We start from the raw sequence: 19,713 nt of genomic DNA, 5'->3' as shown, positions 1-19,713 counted from the left end.
AGGAATTATGCAAAAACCTCGAGAAGTGAGGGCAAGATTCATATGTCACGTGTGTCAAGGCGTGCCAGACCACAAAATTGGCACTGGAGCATTCATCCTTGCTCTTGAGGGGGATTTGCTATCTGAGAAAGATAAAAATCTTTGTTTAGCATTGTGATTTGTGGAGACTGGTTGGTTGCTTCATGAATACTCCCCATGTGAGTGTTTCTACTAGAGTGTCGGTTACTACTGATCATCTCGCACCCACTTTGCAATGGCGTTCTCTTCTTACCCAGCTACTTTTGAATATGTAAAAGACAGCCCCAGGCCTTGATCAGTGCGTAAGGCGATGATCAAACATTTGAGAGTGACTCACAACACCATCTATTCATGTTTTGCAACTGTACTTGATTAGAATATGTTTTTCCTCTGTAATGGAGAGAAAGTGTCATCATCATAAACCATAAATCAGGCAGAAACCCAATGTCCTCGACAGGTGCCAACTGATTAGACTTTCCAGTGTGCTCTAAAAACTGTTTGAAAGGGTGGTAGTCTGATGATAATGCTGAGTTATTGAATCACGAGGCCTTTTGTCACCCCCCACCCCCACCCCTCTGCCCCCACCCCCACCCCCACCCCCACCCCCACCCACCCAACCTACCCCAGTCATTTGCCATGAGGGACAGTCCAGTAGTGACTAGTGGATTAGGTTAGTAACATAAAAACGACAGGCTTTTTCTAACATCCAAACTACCAGATGTCGCTGACACAGATTTGCTTAAACTGTTTACATGTGAAACTGTTACAAGGGAGAACATTTTCCTGACATGTAAAAGGGCTTTTTGGAGTTTGTAGCTATATTTTTTTGTCAGTTTACTTAGCTTCATTGGTTGAAAGTAGCAAACCTCTAGAGTAAAAAGTAGCAAACCATTAGAGTACACTTGTATAGATAGGTATGGTGTTCTGTCTGACGTGTGTGACAGGACAGATAACATTTGTGATGAACCAGTTAGTGCATTTGTAGTTTCACAGAATTAACTCAATTGGAGCAAAAGAATAAAGAAACAATTGCATCACATATGCAGAAGTATTAATAGTCCCATACAACACTTCTGCTCAGTCATAATACAGTAAAAAAAAAAAGAAAGAACTGTCATCATAGGGGCTTGAACCCAAGCAGCACATAGTTTGGACTAAATTGGAGTTTTGGTTGATACCCTATCGACATTAAATGTTTGGTACTGATCTAAATGACTGACCTACATAAGACTGGTAGGCTCCATCACTTTTTGCCTACCCTCCGTGGCTGGAGCATTCAAGGCGCCCTACTACTGATTTTTATTATAAATTTTTCTTGCTCAAATCATTTTGGGGTTAAAGTAGATAGGTCACTCTACTCCAGGTCCCAGAGAACAGCATTCCTCAGAGCTCCATAATGACTGATACACACTTCCTTATTGCAAGCAGTGGGCTAACGTCCACTGTCAGAACAGTGATTACCCCTGTGTTGTATATCAATGACTGTTGCATTTGACATAGCTTCCAGTTTGTAGCCTTTGTTGAATGCCAGCTCCATGTAACCACTCAAAGGGTCTCCACTTGGACCTTTTCCTCCCACAAAAATGTGGATTTCTGATGTCGCACCGTGTTTCATCCAAACCCAAAATTCAACTTGAACACTGTTGTGCAGTTCAGATGTTTTTAACTCTGATAAAAAGCTGACATGGCTGCTCCATATTCAATGACGAATATGTTATTCACATGCGAAAGCTTGATGCTACCTGCTTTCTCACCAATATCTCTTGTGGTGCAGATTGCATGCCTCTACTCTGTATTTTCCAGGTGCTGATTTTGACCCAACTGAATTTTGGTTGCCATCTTTATGGCTCAGTGGCACCTTTGTTTTTGAAATTATTGGACCCAGTACATGATCATGTAATGAGACTGACACCTTCTAGAATAGTTCCATAGACAGTGGGGATCTTACTGCATTAATTCTAATGGTATCATCTCCCATGGTCACAATATGACGATTTCCGAATCATCTAACTTATCAGATTCCTCATATAGTGTGTGTTGACCTCCTGACTCCTGTCCTAGAGTGCGTTTCCCAATTTGAATGCACCTACAGGCCCTCTGCGTGGAACTCCGCTTAGCTCCCAGTGTTTTTGCCATTCTGCTCTTTGGTTAGTACTCAGACCACATACTATGACAAATATATTTTAAGGACCTAAAGTTCTAGTCACCCCCATGACCTTTTAGCAGTTGTTTTTCTCAGTTCTTCAGGGGTACCAGGTTGGTATCATCATTTACACTGTGGCTCTAAAACTATAGACAGGATGGGATATGCTTTTACATCTCCTGTGAGTCAGGAGCAACATTTGTTGGTGGAAACATGGCATGCTTTTACGGTGAAGCTGGTAGCCATTAACAGAGCCCTAAATTTTATTAAACAGACCTCCATTGACTGTATTTTAATGTATAGTGACTCAACAAGGAGTCACCAGGCTATTGATTATTGTTAATCTTGTCACCCAGTGATTCAAAATTTTCTCTCTGATGTCGTCGTACTACCTGTTCAGTTGTCTTGCTTTGGGTTTCAAGCCATGTCAGTATCTCATGAAATGAACTGGCTGATTGTTTGGCTATTGATGCAGATAATAACACCTCTACTCACTCAGAGATGGAAAAAATCTGTTTGTCTACTGCACTCTCAAATAAATTCCAAACTATCAAGGAGGTGATGGCTGTGCGGTATACCTCCTCCCATTCCTTCCGGAAGAATCCACTGTCTCAAGCTACTCTGAGTCATTCATGTCACGTTAAACCATAGTTTTACTTTATGTAATGAGCCACTCCCACATTGTGGTTGTGGAACTTACAGATGGGTCACATCCTGGTTGATTGTCTCCTCCTCCTTGCTATCCATCTCTGTGCACAGTATTCCAGTTTCTTTGACTCTGATGTTGATGGAAGTTATATAGGGAAAGTTGAAATGGTCCTTTGTTTCCTCTGAGAAAGTTTTTTTAAGCAGCTTTCAGGGCGGGGGACTGATGGTTGGGTTTGGCTCTCGGTGTTTGCTGGACCCTACCTCCTCGGCCACCCCATTTTTTCTTTTTGTTTTGTTTGTTTAAGTACTTTTAGATATGATTAACCCTATTTTATACCACAGACTGTTTTATTTTTTAAGGTGCCTCTTCATTATAGTACTCCAATGATGGCTAGGCCTTAGGCTTCCTCATCCGTAACGCTAACTGATGATGAACAAACAGTTGAACAGGTTTCCTCCAAGAGAATGTGTACTGTTTCCATCTTTAATGCTTTCACCATAACAAAATTTGGGATGGCATAGTTGTGGAGGGGACAGCTCACTCCTCCTTCCCGCCACCTCCCCCTGCGACTTGCTGAGTCCTATGGACATTTCACTGCACCCACCTACCAATCTGATTATTTCTCTCATTATCTTATTTTACTTTTGTTGGCCCCACTGGTGTTCATTACATTGTTAGCCTTTTCACTTTTTACTGTTATGGATGTCCTCTCCACCCAGCTACCTGGATTTATTCATTTATTTTGCTATTGTGTTGGAGGAAGTCTGACATATAGGTGGTGTGTCTTGGTTGCAGATGAGCCCTGGAAGTCCTTCGTCTGCTCTCTAGTCCACAGACTGGCCCGTCCTACATAATTTTATCTCTCGTGCAATTATTGCTCACATCTGGTATCAATATTGCTTTCATTCCTTGGTTTTGCCACTAACTTCACGTGCACCACCTCATTAACAAGAGACTGATGACATCACTGGTCCATCAACTTCCCAATCAACTTCTTAAAGAAGTTGATACCTGTGAAATGATTAGTATATGTAGTCTCATTAATGAAGCTTTGAACACACTGTGGTCTTAAATCTTTTGTTAGAGCTACCTCCAATTGTAGTTCCATGAGTAGTCCTTTATTTTTGTCAAAACAATGAATTTCATTAAATGGTAATTCATCATATTGGGAGTACACAATAGGAGCAAAATGCTTTGCTAATGTTACATCACATCACAGTGGAATTCTATAAGCAGAAATGTTCTTAGTGACATCTTCATTTGTAATGTATGTTAGCCTAGTGTTGATTTTGCCCATACCTGCTTCAGCCTTTATAAGTCTGTGGTTCTTATGTTAAGGTAATGATGTTGCCCCACCATCTCCCCTCACCCCCACCCCTGTAAAGGAACACTTTTTGCATTGCATTCATGCTATATCACAGGTTTATGTCAAAATGACTTTTTTATTTCAAGAATGGAAAACTGAGTTTCAGATTTGAGAGTGAGTTTTAGCTTTTAAGTAATGGAAGGAATGAAGGTAGCAACTCACCATATAGCTAAGGTTTTGAGCAGTTAATATATACACACAAACAAGTCTGGAAAAGTTGCCAAGCTTTCAAACAGTGTTGTTTTTCAGAACTGACTAGTATTGAATACACATTCACATACAAAGGTACAAAAAGACATACACCTGTGCAGCTATATTTTTAAGTCTGTAAGGAGACATTAATTGAAATCCTAGCAATGTTTTCACATGTTTAGCTTTTGTTAGAAACCCTATGAAACAATAGCACCAAACTATTTACAGTGATTAATGAATATATGCCTAAAATATTTTGTGTCAATGTTGAGAGCCCCCAGGATACACAATATGGCTGTATGTTTATGAAACTTGGCTCTATCCTTCAGTCACTAGTTGATAAAGTTTTGCTGACTAGATCGTTTCCTGTCACAAGTACATTTCTGAGAGAATTACATGGATGTAAATAAAAATGTCTGTCTTGCTAGAACTACTATACATTTTTTGTTTAATGTTTTGTGCTCTTGGACAGTTTTGAATTTGATTTTTTCCCCTCCAATACTTCCAGGATACAATGAAATAAGAGACAAACCTGGTGACAGCTTTTATATACGAGCCATGTTTGATCGGATGGGAGACATGGGAGATCAACATCAGTTGCAGTTCCATAAAGATGATGTGCTTTATGTTGATAATACAATGTTCAATGGTGTTCCTGGCCATTGGCGAGCTTGGTTTGTTGGTGAAGATGGCCACATGCAGCAGTGTGGCATTATTCCCAGTAAATACAAGTTAGTACCACTGCATTGTATACTCTCAGTTAATAATGTAACTGAACTAGACATAGCTTTTCCCATTTGGATGGACAAAATTACACATTTAATCATATTGTGAATACAAAAGATGGTGGAGGTGTGAAGGTTATTTATTATAATAACCTTTTCATGGCAAGAGTGATATACAGTAGTAACCTACAGAGTTCCAGAAATTCTTGCTCAGATATTTAGTACCTCATCTTATTGAAAATTCACTTGAACCTCCATTTTCACTTGTAATGATATTCTTTCAAAATTCTCCAAGGAGAATTTTAAACAATTTTTCTGAGAATCTATTAAACATGATTGTTTGAGCTTTCCTCTCAAGTAGGTTGATGGATACGATATATATGAAACCTATATTATATTAACAGTATAGATACTTTCTTTTAACTGTCTACATACTTTCTTTTAACTGTCTAGATACGTTCTTTTAACTGTCAGTCATATAACTCAATCATATGAGTTAAATTTGATGTAAATAACCTACCTCAACACAAAGGTAATAACAACATTCACAATACAATAATAGATTAATAAAATTACCACTGACAGCCTTTACATATGACCAGAATTTTTTGAGTTATGTGAGAAGTCTTTTAATAAGATTCTGCTATGGTAATCATTGAAAGCTTTATGCATTGTCATTTTGTCATTGACATTTTGACAGGAACAATTCATTTAACATTTCTCTATCTATACTCTCAGCCACTTTTCAGTGCCTATTTTGTTGTAGTCTCTGTTTCTCTAGTAGTTTCTTAATAGAGACTATAAATCATGGAGTGCCCCACCCATGATGAATTGTTTTACTAAGTACATATCTTTCCAGTGCTTGGTCAACTATTGGGAGTGGCGAAGACATCTGCAGTGGCCACACGAAATTGTGCACTACCAGAGTGGCGGAAGTGTGTACGCTGGAGTGCACCAGATTGTGTAACTGTTTGAATTTGGCTTGCAGGAGGCAGTGGACAGGGTCAGTGAGCCAGTGGATGCACTTAATAGGATATTGCCACCTGAGCCAAGGACCGACAAACATCGGGCCAGATACTGCTGTCTGAGCCGAGGAAAGACATACATTGAAGATGGGGTCTGCAAGCAGTGTCCAGGCAGATGTGGGCAAGTTTTGGGTCATGTTACTGGGTGGTGCTGAGTGCCTTGTAGTCCGGAATGAAGTGATGGGGCAGGTATGGTTGAGGCGTTTGGTGACAATGTTGGCAATTTCCACAATGTGACCTGTGTCTGACATGATCTTGGGGTTGAACGACTTGTCAGAATGGACGTGGGAAGCACTGATCAATGTCTTTCGAGAGAGCAAGCATTATAGGCTCCTGATTGGTGACGATTGTGAAGTGACAGACCTCCAGTGATGGCTGGAAGTATTTGATTGCCTCATAGATGGCAATGAGATGCACTCAAGGACCATTGAGTTACAGAGATTCCGTGATAAAAGCGAGCAGCTGCAGGATGGCATCGATGGCTGTCTTGCTGACACCAAAGATGCATTTTGCAGTGTTTTCAATGAAGATGGTTTCCTGGGGGCATTCAAAGATTATGCAGTGATGCTCACTGTGCTCCTCAAGCATCACAGAGGAAACGGGGATGTCGTCCAAGTAGGTGAAGCACTAGGGAAAGCCTCATAAGATATTGTCCAGGAAATAGTACCACATTTGGGAGGTCAGATGTCATAAAGGCGTTTTTGTGCAAGCTAAATGGTGTGGTGATGGTGGTCTTCTGTTTGTCTTTAGATGCAACAGGACTCTGGATGAAAGCCTTGGCACAGCTTATCGTGGTGAAGTTTGTAGCACCAGCCAGTGCGTTGTTGTAGCTGTGTAAGAGTGGAACTGAGCACCATTCAGGAATAGAACAGACATTTAACATATGATAATCACCATGAGACATCTTTCTCCTTGACAAGGTGAAGGGCAGACACTCATGGGCTCTTTGAAGGACACAACACTTGTGGCGATCAGTTTGTCAGACTCTACATAATCAATCTTGAGTTTGTCCAATGAGAGGGACCCAAGGCTGGCAGAAGACTGGTGGTCCTGTCGTGGCACCAGTGCAGTGGACAGTCGTATGACAAACTTACCGAGGTGCGCTGGATGGAAATGTGAGAGCAGGAAGCTATCCCAGGAGGTCAGCGTATGGGCTGGAGTATGCCACCTGCTTCACATTGAAGAAGACTGAACTGGGTGGTGCAATTAGTTGATCTCCTGGTATCACTGTGAATTAGGTGCCAGCACGTGGTAGTGCCTGATAAAGTCCACTCCAATAATGGGTTTGATGACATCAGGGGCTTGAAGGCCGAGGAGAGGTCCCACTGGAGGTCGAAATTGAGGATGCGATGATGTATGCTATAAGTTATGATGGTAGACGTGTTTGCCACAGTCAGGAGGGTTGATGTGGTGACACCAATGTCCCATATGAGCCATTATGGCAAGATAGACAATTCGCAGCCATTGCCGACCAGGAAAGGTGTGAGAGAGCAGGCATCGCAGACCAAAGGAATGAGCAGCAGCCAGGTGCCCAATCCTGGCAGTTGTTGGTGGTTGGGACCCAAGAGCAGCACTCCCAGGTTGAAGCATCTGGGACAAAGCTCTCGTGGTACTAGCCATGCTGTGCGAGGCACCAGCAGGATGGCTGGAGCTATAGCAGCGATAGCTGTCATTGTGCCAGCAGCTGGGGTTGCACTCTTGATGGAGATCGGCGTTGAGGGTGTCAACAACAGCCTGTGGCACTGCCATTTTTGTGCTGAGGTGTGTAAAGATGTCATGTACCCCCTACAGCTGGAGAACATGCTGCAGGCCGGCAAGGAGGGTAGCAGTCCATGACGAGTGGGGTGGCTGTCAGTGTGACAGCCAGTTGGCAGTGCTATATTTGAGAGAGACTGAAGTGCAAAGTGATGTCTCAAAGTCTTGTAGTGGTCGGTGGCTGGGGGCAACAAGATGATGTCAGGCATCTCCATTGTGTATGCTGACTTGAACTGGCTGATCAGCACGTTGATGCTGCAACTGGTGGAGATCACATCCACTGAGAAAAACTGCAGGTGCAGGTCCAGGGGTAAGGGGTTGAAAAGTGGCAGGTGAGCTGTGTTACAGTTGCATAGTGGCATGGAGTGGCTGCAATAGGTGGTGTCTCAAATATTGGCACATTGATACTGGGTGGAATGGTAGCAGCAGCAGCAGAAGAAGAAGAAGAAAAAGAAATGGGGGCCAGTGGGGGCGCATTCCAGCTCCACAAGGTGCATGGTCAGATCAGTGATAATTTTGGCGGGTGAATACACAAAACACATGAGAGTGAAATGGCTTGTGATGCAAAGCACGAAATATAGATTGTTGCGAAATACTATCTGTACCGCCAGTATAGTTTGTCACGTGAAACACAACATAATAGCCTCAGTGTGGTTGTGTTCATAGCAAAGAAATAGAAGTAGCTTGTGGGGTGTGCATGTGAGCAGGAGTCTGTGTTTTGCACCTAATGAGAAGACAAGGTGGCTAGCACTGAGGCAGTTAGCAACATGTCGAGTTTGAATCACCTGAGTTTATCATTGGGTTACCAATGTAGGATCATTGGTACCTAATTAGATAATCCACAAAAAAAAGATAAAATTGAGCACGTGGGAATAGGCATGGTAGGCAGTAGCACAATGAATAACTTTCACAAATCATCTAAGGCAAAAACAGAATTATTGAATTAACTGAACTGCCACAAGGAGCTCTGAAATAATCTCAAGAATTAATAGCTTTTACTGATTCCTGAAACCACAAGACACAATATTAATGTCACTTGTTCATATGGTGAATAAGAAAGGAAAGAGTGGCACCAAGAAGTGCAATAAAAATAGCGTGATTAGTAGCAATTTGTTTGGGGAGGGGGTGGAGGGAACACTCACTCTATACACTGTCCAACATGAGTGTCGACACACAGAATAAAGTCACTAACCAAACTCCGGCATTGTCACCTTGAAAAGAAGAAGAGAACTGAGAGTGAAGTTAGGCCGATGGAAGAATTGGTAGGAGCAAGGCCATTGTCTTGGTCCCATTAGCCAGTGACTGTTGTAGAAGGGTGTATGGTTGCATGGCAGAACCAAGACCTTTGGGTGGAAGTACATAGACAGATTTGCATGAAGAAATGACCTCAATGAATTACTAGACAGCCATAGTAAAAAAATAGTTGCTTATTGAATGGATTCGGACTGCTAAAATCGAAGTGCAGTGAAGAGCTGTCATAATATTACCGCCTCTTCATCTAGTCTCCTGAACATAGCGCTTCTGCGTGACTCAGTGGTACAATCTCAGACTATGGATCCAGAAGTTTGAGCCCCAGTCAGTTGTAGGATTTTTATCTGGTTTTTTATCACTTCTTTTACCACAGAAAATGTTTGTTGGGAAATGCTGGGTTGCACCTGGTTGGGAGACGTTATTAATCTGTCGGTACCCCTATAGCCGTATGTGTAGTCAGTTTGAAGATGGGTGTACGGCACTTTAACAGTACCATGCCTAGTAAAACATGATGGTGTTCAAACCAACTTTTTAGTTCATGAAAGATTATATTTTCATTGTTATAAACATTTCTAATTTACTTTGTACTTCGGTAATCATTGTTGGTAGGGCTGTATCTTGGTCTGTGACATCATTTTCAATGTGGATATCCTCAGGGAGCTCAGATATATTTGTTACCATTAGACCTATTATACAGGGTGGTTATAATTAAACTTTCACTACTTGAGCCGTTGTGGTGGAAACATATTTACCCCTATGTGTTTCAAACTTTATAGAAATGATGTTCAGACTCTGCATTGTAGGATTTGTGTTGTTAGTGTCTTGACTTACTGTTAGGCATGGTACTGATATAGTGACTTAGGATTACAACACAACATCATAGTAAATTACAGCTGCAGACAGTCAACATGGGCTGCTGCTCTTTGTGAGTATCGGCGCATTAAAGGAATACCGAGAGGTCCTCTTCCTGCACCATCGTTGAAGAACATGACTCGGAAGTTTGAATTACCTTGTGATTTGGGAATTGCTATTGTGTGAGTCTGTTGGCAGATTGTGCCACAATTTGTTGAAGAAGTTACTGTTGCCATGGCTGAGAATGCTGGAAGGAATGTGCAATTTTCAAGCAGTGTGAGCTGTGTCATGATAATTGAATGTTCCATGGTCCATGTCTAGTACAGTCCCAGAATGTTGTGGATACAGATTCTCAATCACATTGACAACATTTGTACCCTAAACATAATCATGGTATGCAATTAACAAATTTTACCCTCACATGTTGTAAATGAAATGTGTTTCTTTCAATGGTTTATTCATTATTTCTCACCTGCATGTACTTAAACATGTTTCCACAAGTTTTATTTTCATATGATTACTTGTTTTTCAAGTGGGATCTCACAAGTAGCAGAAGTTTAAATAACCATCTTGTATTTTCGCCATGATTGGGCTTCCAAACTATTTGTTCCTAGTAGTTTTCAGAAAAAGCATTTAATATTGCTTGTGAACACAAGAGGCATGTCAAATGGCATCACAGGTGATGTCTGTGTACAGGTTGGATCATGCGGGATATGGGGGAGTGGAAGAACTGGATTCTCAGGCTGATTGAAAGTCATAAAATCTGAGAAAGTGTGTGGTCATTATTGCAAATATGTGTTACAAAGGATTGTCCGGAAAGAACATCCCAATGCCATTTGCATGAGCAACCTGGTGGGTGGCTGGAAGTTAAAAGGTGTCACAAAGAACAGCGACATCTAAGGGAAACTGTGGAATAATAGAAAGAGACTGAGGCAGAGACGACACAAGTTACAGTAAAGGTAGGGGCAGCTGGAGTAATCTATGTGCCCTGAAGAGGAGCTGCAACACAAGAGAGACAGACAGAAGCATATGGCTATAGATCTAGAACAGGAGACAGTAAGACTCAGAAGAATATTCTGGCAGACAGTCACAGGAGGCAGTCACGTGGTCTCTCTCCCACGCTTCCTGACTGGTTTTCAAAATATTTTCAAAATATTTTGTACTAAGCAGCGTCTTGGACTTTTGGTCTGTGAGTTCATCAAACAGATGATGGCACATTTATCCAGCTGAGTAACTGGGTACTGAAAGCAAAATCCTACAAAGATAGAACTGCAATAAAATTATTAATTTGTTGTGGTCCTTGATGCACCAGACAGCTGGAGCTGTATATACAGTCAATGGATTCTACAACTGTATCTGCTGTTTCCTCATATCTCTCTCAGTATGTTACCTGTGACGTACATATGAAACATGCAGTGTTCTGCCAGAAACAGAAATAATTTTATTAATGCATGAAAAGATTTAGTTTGTGACCTCCAAAGGTGCTAGAAATATTCTCTTAGATTTTGTCCTTACATAAGAATGATTACTTTTTACTGATTTATTTGGTAAAACAGATCCACTTAAAAGACATCTGCATCTACAGCTACATATGTAAGCCACATTATGGTGCATTGTGCCTTGTGCTGCTACTGCTTGTTCCCTTCCCTGTTCCATTCACAAATAGGATGAGGGAAAAGCGACTGCCCACATGTCCCTGTGCAAGCCCTAATTTCTCTTATCTTCGTGGCCTCTACATGAAATGTACGTTCATGGCAGTAGAATCATTCTACAGTCAGCTGCAACTGTTGGTTCTTTAAATTTTCTTGATAGCGTTTCACTTAAAGAACATCATCTTCCCTCCAGGGATTCCCATTTGAGTTCATGAAGCATCTTCGTAATACTTGCGTGTAAATTGAACCTACCAGTAATAAATCTCGCAGCATTTCTCTGAATCCCTTGGATGCCTTATCACTCCAACCAGGTGGAGATCATGGAAGAATGGATCGTACTACTGTTCTAGACAAAGTCTTTTTTATTGATGATATCCATCTCCCATAATAGTTGCTGCTTGCTGATCACTTTGTCCATCAGATTGTTTGTGTACATAGAGAGTAAGTGCAGTCCTATCATACACTCCTGATGATACCCTTGCCTCTGATGGACACTCGCCTGTGAAGACAATCTGCTGGGTTATGCTACATAAGAAGCCTTTGAGCCACTCGCTTATCCTGGAATCTAATCTGTGAGTTTGGACCTCTGTTAACAGTCCGCAGTGGGGGAAAATGTTTTCCGGAAATCTAGGAATATGTCATCATCTTGTTACCTTCATCCATGGTTTGCAGGATACTATGTGGCAAAAGGGCATTCTTAGTTTTGCATGGGTGGTGCTTTCCAAATTCGAGCTGATTTTTGAACATAAGCTCTTCCTTATCAAGAAAATGAGCTATTACATATGTTCATCTCCATGTCAGATAAAAACATACATAAATTTTTTGAAAGTCTCTTCAGGTTTTCTGCCCTATCCTAAAATCAACTCGATTCAATATTTCGGTGATCCAACTGGTCACCATCTTCAGGAGAATGCTGCTTCTGCTGATGAGTTCCACTGAGAACTGACGCCAGGTTGCAAATCGACGATCTGTGTGCGTCGACTTTCGGTGAACACTATGTCCCAAAGTACCATCTGGTTTTTTATAATCCATAACCTCTAAAAATGGAAGCATCCCATCAGTTTCAACCTCCATGGTAACTTTAATGGGGGGATGAAGACAGTTAAAGTGGTCCAAAAATCTATTAAGATATCACATCCATATGATCAGGCAAAAAAAGGTATCATTGACATATCTCCAGAAGCACGTTGGTTGCAAAGCCGAAGTCCTCAGTGCCATATCTTCGAAGTCCCCCATAAATAAATGGTGACTGTGGCTGATAAAGGACTTCCCATAGCCACTTCGTCATTCTGTTCGAAAATGTTGACATTAAATAAAAAATATGTGGATGTCAGCACTTAATGACTAAGCTTCACCAACTCTTTATCAGTTTTTCACTAATCAAAGTAAGGAACTCTTCCAGAGGCACTCGTGTAAACAGAGATACCACATCAAAACTCACCAACAGATCTGAAGTTCTCAGCCTCAAAGATATCAATTGTTGAATAAAATCCACCGAATTGGAGATCTGGTGTCCACACTTCCCAACATATAGACTGAGAACAGATGATAAATACTTCACCAGGTTATAAGTGGGTGCACCCAAATTACTACAATAGGGTGAAGAGTAACCCCTTCCTTATGTTAACTTAGGTAGACCATACAACTTAGGCAAAACGGCAGCACCATGATGAAGTTTCTTATGTAAATTTGTGGACAACAAACTCTTGATCAACAATGAAAGTGCCTTGCACTTAATTCTTTCTGTGGGATCACTAGAAAGTCCTCTTGTCAGGTGGTAAAACTACACTACTGGCCATTAAAATTGCTACGCTGCGAAGATGATGTGCTACAGACGTAAAATTTAACCGACAGGAAGAAGATGCTGTGATATGCAAATGAGTAGCTTTTCAGAGTATTCACACAAAGTTGGCGCCGGTGGCGACACATACAACGTGCTGACATGAGGAAAGTTGCCAACCGATTTCTCATACGTTGCCTGGTGAAACGTTGTTGTGATGCCTCGTGTAAGGAGGAGAAATAAGTACCATCACGTTTCCGACTTTGATAAAGGTCGGATTGTAGCCTATTGCAATTTTGGTTTATCGTATCACGACACTGCTTCCCACGTTGGTAGAGATCCTATGACTGTTAGTAGAATATGGAATCGTTGGGTTCAGGAGGGTAATACGGAACGCCGTGCTGGATCCCAGCGACCTCGTATCACTAGCAGTCGAGATGACAGGCATCTTATCCGCATGGCTCTAACGGATCGTGCAGCCACGTCTCGATCCCTGAGTCAACAGATGGGGACGTTTGCAAGACAACAACCATCTGCACGAACAGTTCAATGACGTTTGCAGCAGCATGGACTATCAGCTCGGAGACCATGGCTGTGGTTACCCTTGACGCTGCATCACAGACAGGAGCGCCTGTGATGGCGTACTCAAGGACGAACCTGGGTGCACGAATGGTAAAACGTCATTTTTTCGGATGAATCCAGGTTCTGTTTACAGCATCATGATGGTCGCATCCGTGTTTGGAAACATCGCGGTGAACGCACATTGGAAGCGTGTATTAGTCATCACCATACTGGCGTATCACCTGGCGTGACGGTATAGGGTGCCATTGGTTACACATCTCGGTCACCTCTTGTTCACCCTGACGGCACTTTGAATAGTGGACATTACATTTCAGATGTGTTACGACACATGGCTCTACCCTTCATTCGATTCCTGCGAAACCCTACATTTCAGCAGGATAATGTACGACCGTGTCTTGCAGGTCCTGTACGGGCCTTTCTGGATACAGAAAATGTCCGACTGCGGTCCTGGCCAGCACATTCTCCAGACCTCTCACTAATTGAACATGTCTGGTCAATGGTGGCTGAGCAACTGCCTCATCACAATACGCCAGTCACCACACTTGTATTGAAGCTGCATCATGGGCAGCTGTACCTGTTCACGCCATCCAATCTCTGTTTGAGTCAATGCCTAGGCGTATCAAGGCCGTTATTACGGCCAGAGGTGGTTGTTCTGGGTACTGATTTCTCAGGATCTATGCACCCACATTGGCTGCAAATGTAATCACATGTCAGTTCTAGTATAATATATTTGTCCAATTAATACCCGTTTATCATCTGCATTTCTTCTTAGTGTAGCAATTTTAATGGCCAATAGTCTACTACATCATCATTCCAAAGGGCACGAATGGCTGCTCTCTCTGCGGAAGAGATGTTATGCCGCAGTGGTCTAGCCCGATGTAATGTGTATCATTTAAGTCACAAGTACCTCTAGGGTGAGGAGATAGTGAAACTTGTACGGAAGTTAGATAAACTTCAGACAAAAAAAGGAAAGCTGTACAGTGGCCTTCTTGCTGGGATGCCATGATGAAGAACTTTGCCAGATTTGTTCATTTTATTAGTAGTAAGAGAGCTAATAGGATTAAGGAGCGTGCAAGCCAAGCACTTATAAGAGAATGCATTCATTTTACCTGTAGATAGCTGGATATTGTTTCCAAAGATTTATTTTACGTACATTTGAATTTGTTATTGCAGTTTTCAAGTGATGTTTGGCAGTGTGTTGATGATTCCACATGGGCGCTATTGGATTGGACACCTAGGAGGGCCATTTCCAGACAGTCCTCCAAATGTGAACGGCTTCTATCATGTTCTACAGCATCAGAAGGGAATAAAAGTCGACGCACTGTGGCTAATCTTTCTAACAAGGCGTTGGACAGGCCCACAGTGGCGGTGTTGGAGAAAGGTTTAAATTTTTCCCTATCACAGAGTTTAAATGCTCTGTAGAACAAGCAGCACACTGCCTTCCTGAGGACCAAGCGGACGTAATACAGCAAGAAGTGTCCCACACAGTACGTCGGGCTCGGCCACTGCTGGATAACATCTCTTCCTCAGAGAGAGCAGCCATTCATGCCCTCAGGAATGATGATGAAGTAGTAGTTTGACCAGCTGACAAGAGGAATGCCGCGTTGTAATGACATGGGATGATTACATCCTAAAAATAGATTTAATACTCAACGACCCAGCATACAGAAAACTTTCTACTGACCTCACAGAAAGCATTAAGTGCAAGACACTTTTGCTGTTGATAAAGAGTTTGTCGTCTGAAAAAAACTTAATCATGGTGCTGCCGTTCCGCCTAGGTTGTATGGTCTACCTAAGTTGCATAAGGGAGGGGTTCCTCTACACCCTATTGTTAGTAATTTGGGTGCACCCACTTACAACCTGGTGAAGTATTCATCATCTGTTCTCAGTCCATATGTTGGCAAGTGTGAACACCAGATCTCCAATTTGGTGGATTTTGTTCGACAATTGAAATCTTTAAGGCTGAGTCCTTCAGATGTATTAGTGAGTTTTGGTGTGGTATCTGCATTTACAAGAGTCCCTCTGGAAGAGTCCCTTACTTTGATTAGTGAAAAACTGGATGAAAAGTTGGTGAAGCTTTGTCATCATGTGCTGACATCCATGTATTTTTTATTTAACAGCAACATTTTTGAAGAGAATGACAGAGTGGCTATGGGTAGTCCTGTGTCACACAGTCACCAATTTATTTATGGAGGACTTCGAGGCTATGGCACTTTGACTTTGGCCTTGCAACCAACTTGCTTCTGGATGTATGTGGATGACACCTTTTTCGCCTGGTCACATGGACAGGATGATCTTAATACAGGGGTTGGAACTTTAATAGTGGTAACTATTTATTTACAGTGCATACAAAAAAGATATGTGTTTCAAAGTTTTACTGACCTTCAAAGTAGTCACCAGCATTGTGTATAACCCTTTGCCAGCGATGTGAAAGTCATAGGATACTCTTAGCTATGCCAGTTGTGTTGACAGTTTGAGTGGCACAGCCAATTGCCCAATAAATTTGTAGCAGTCCTGAAGTGAATGCTGTGAAGGGTTTCCTTCAGTTTAGAAATCAAGTTGAACTTACAAGGGCTTAATTCAGGGGAGTGCAGTAGTTTGTATAGCACTTAAGCAGCCCCAACAGTCAAACAAATCAGTAACAGCTTGGGCTGTATGTGCTTGAGCATTGTCCTGCAAAATGATGGTCTGGTCTTGCAGAAAGTGTCATCACTTCTGTCTCTATGCTGTTCATTTTTGGATCACAACCTACAACCAGATTAGAGACAGAAGTATGTCACTTTCTGCAGGACTTGACCATCATTTTGCAGTTCAATGCTCAAGTACGTACAGTGCAAGCTGTTACTGATTTGTTTGACTGATAGGTCTGCTAAGTGCTATACCACCTACTGCACTCCCCTGACTTAAGCCCTCGTGAGTTCAGTTCGATTTCTAAACTGAAGGAAACACTTCACATCTTTCACTTCAGAACTGCTCGGGCAATAGACCGTGCCATTCGAACTGTCAACACAGCTGGCACAGCTAAGAGTGTTCTATGACTTCCACATCACTGGCAACAGGTATACACAATGCTGGTGACTACTTCAAAGGTAAGTAAAACTTTGAAAGGTGTATCTATTTTGTATGAGCTGTAAATATTTTTAATGAGCTGTAAATAAATAGTTGCCACTATTAAAGTTCCATCCCTTATAGATTTGTGGACCACTTCAACTGTCTTCATCCCCAGATTAAATTTACCATGGAGGTTGAAAGTGATGGGATGCTTCCATTTTTAGACGTCATGGTTTTAAAAAGCCAGATGGTACTTTGGGACATAGTGTTCACTGAAAACTGACTCACACAGATTGGTATCTGGATTCTAAGAGTTGTCATCCTCCACACCAATGCTGTGGCGTCCTTAGGACTTTGGTATGCAGAGCATATGCCATTTCTGATGCGGACAGCTTAACTCAAGAACTTGTGCATTTGATGGCTGTTTTTAAGGAAAATGGATGCTCTGAGAAGCAGATTTGTCGGTCTATGGATTTTGGACCATCTCTGGAGGTGCACGAAGAGGAACATAGATCAGTGGCCTTTATTCCATATGCTGGGGGCATATCGTTTAAGACTGGAAGAATTTTAAGGAATTTTAACATTAAAAGAGTCCATCTTCTTGATTTGGGGCTTAGGAAACCCAGTGTATACAAAATTCCGTGTCAATGTGGGAAGGCTTATAATGGCCATTCGATTTGTACAGTTCATGACAAGTGTGTGGAACATTGCCGTCATATGAGGTTACAACAGCTGTAAAAGACAGCAGTAGCAGAACACTGCTTAAATGAGGGACATGGTATGAAATTTGAAGAAACTGTGACAGTTGCCAACACTTAGCAGGACATGGAATCCTGTGCTATCCCACATCAAAACAGTAAGTTCTTTGGTGCAACGAGTCCTAGTGTTCAAAAATCATCCCCGAGTGCAATATATTGTTGCCGCCAGTGTTCTACTAAGGGCAGTCTTGGAGGGCAGCAACCATGATGGGCGGCGCATGTGCTGTGTATGGTACAGTGGCCTATATAGGACGGTGATTTGCAGCCTGGCATCAGTACTCAGTGGGATTCATCAGCAGAAGCAGCATTCTCCTGAAGATGGCGACTAGTTGGATCACCAAAATATCGAATCGAGTTGATTTTAGGATCTGGCAACAAACCCAAAGAGACTTTCAAGACTTATTATACTGGGAAAGTCTACGAAGTCACACCATACCAAAATTTCCTGACTATTGAAACTGAAGGAAGCAGTTCGTTGATGCTGATTGTGTAATATGATGATTACAATGTGTCCATTGAAAATATGTCCCAGACATGGGTTTCAAAACCATGATCTCCCATTTTGTCACAAGTGGTCACCTTTACCAATTAAGACACTTGAGCACCTGTTTGGATGGACTCAGATCCTCATTGTAACATTTGTTTGCACCTATTTCTCTGAATAATACTCTGTTCTCCATCAACTTATAAATAGCACAACATGTGAAACAGTTGATAGGCAGACAGGATGTTATGCTACCGTAGCAAACTATACAATTCACAGAAAATTTGAGGCAAGCGTGTGACATTGAAAAATTGAATGGTACTCAAATAGCCTAATTGACAATCCCCGTCACAAGTCCTAAACTTGAGTCTGCTTGCCTTTTGTGAGTACAAGGTCCCTCCATCATAAATCTGAAATAAAGTTTTGAGACACGACCTACTACAGCCATGAATATAGTGAATCCAATGAGTCGCCCAGTTGTTCTTAATTTTGTTTTCAGTAATTGAGAAGAGTAAAGCAACTACTGGTCTAGGTTTTTTCCCTGTATCTACTATGACATCTACACATATATCCTGCAAGCTACTATACAGTGTGTAGTAAGGAGTACTTTGTTCAGTTATTAATGACTTTCTCTGCTGTTCCATTCTCGAATTACCAACAAGCAGTATTGGCCATTGTCAACCATAGCAAATGCTGACTTGTACAGACTGCCTTGAAATTGAATGTAAATTATTACTGTTCATGTTAACAAGTAAAATTCATTATGGTATGAACATATAAAGTGTGTACTTCTGTGTAGAACGCAGTTTTGTGCCAGCTTCATAGATCTATGTGATACACAGTAAAACATCACAACAAACTGCTTGGTTAAGCTGTATGTGTGTTATACTTAGTGGTGGAAATTAACACTGTGACATACACTGGAAGAGAATGACCACACTGGTGTGTTTGGATAGCTTAAACATTAAAGCATGAATGAAAATGTCACTTAAATGCTTTGAAATGTGGTAGATAAACATATTTTATAGGGGCACTATAGCTAAATTTCATATTAGTGACTGGAATGTCAAAAACATTACTAAGTGAGATAGACTATCACTAACATTGCTTCATATTAGTGGCTGTTAGTCCTTGTGAGTATTATGGTTGTCTGACTGTTTTGCATAGTGTCTTGTGTTGTGTGGAGGGAGCGTGTGTCAACACGATTTGTGTATAGTCCAGTTAAAATTACTTGGTAGTTAACAATTCACACATTGGAGCTGCCTTCCTCCCATCAGAGCAAGCGAACCGTTTGCAGTTGCCAGACTGCCACAACAATTAGTCATTTCACTTTCAGTACCTTGTCCAGCTTTCTCATGTTTCTTACACAGCAGTAACCAAACACAACTGGATTCTTCTGCGCAAGATGAGATTCAGCCACACCTATGCAA

The 19,713-nt window shown here is 41.6% G+C and overlaps 1 protein-coding gene across 6 annotated transcripts in view; it reads left to right on the top strand.

Moving 5' to 3' along the window:
- The window catches only part of LOC126336915 (disks large homolog 5-like), a 185,498-nt gene that overhangs the window by 129,820 nt on the left and 35,965 nt on the right, over window positions 1-19,713 (top strand). For all 6 annotated transcript variants that reach the window (XM_050001046.1, XM_050001047.1, XM_050001050.1 and 3 more), the window contains exon 23: window positions 4,877-5,099. In XM_050001046.1, the coding sequence (XP_049857003.1) occupies window positions 4,877-5,099 (223 nt within the window). The remainder of the gene's footprint in view (window positions 1-4,876; window positions 5,100-19,713) is intronic.

This window comes from Schistocerca gregaria, chromosome 2 (genome assembly GCF_023897955.1).
Source record: "Schistocerca gregaria isolate iqSchGreg1 chromosome 2, iqSchGreg1.2, whole genome shotgun sequence".
Taxonomy (NCBI): Eukaryota; Metazoa; Arthropoda; class Insecta; order Orthoptera; family Acrididae; genus Schistocerca; species Schistocerca gregaria.
The sequence above is the reverse complement of the archived record's forward strand: the minus strand, read 5'-3'. Positions and strand labels throughout refer to the sequence as shown.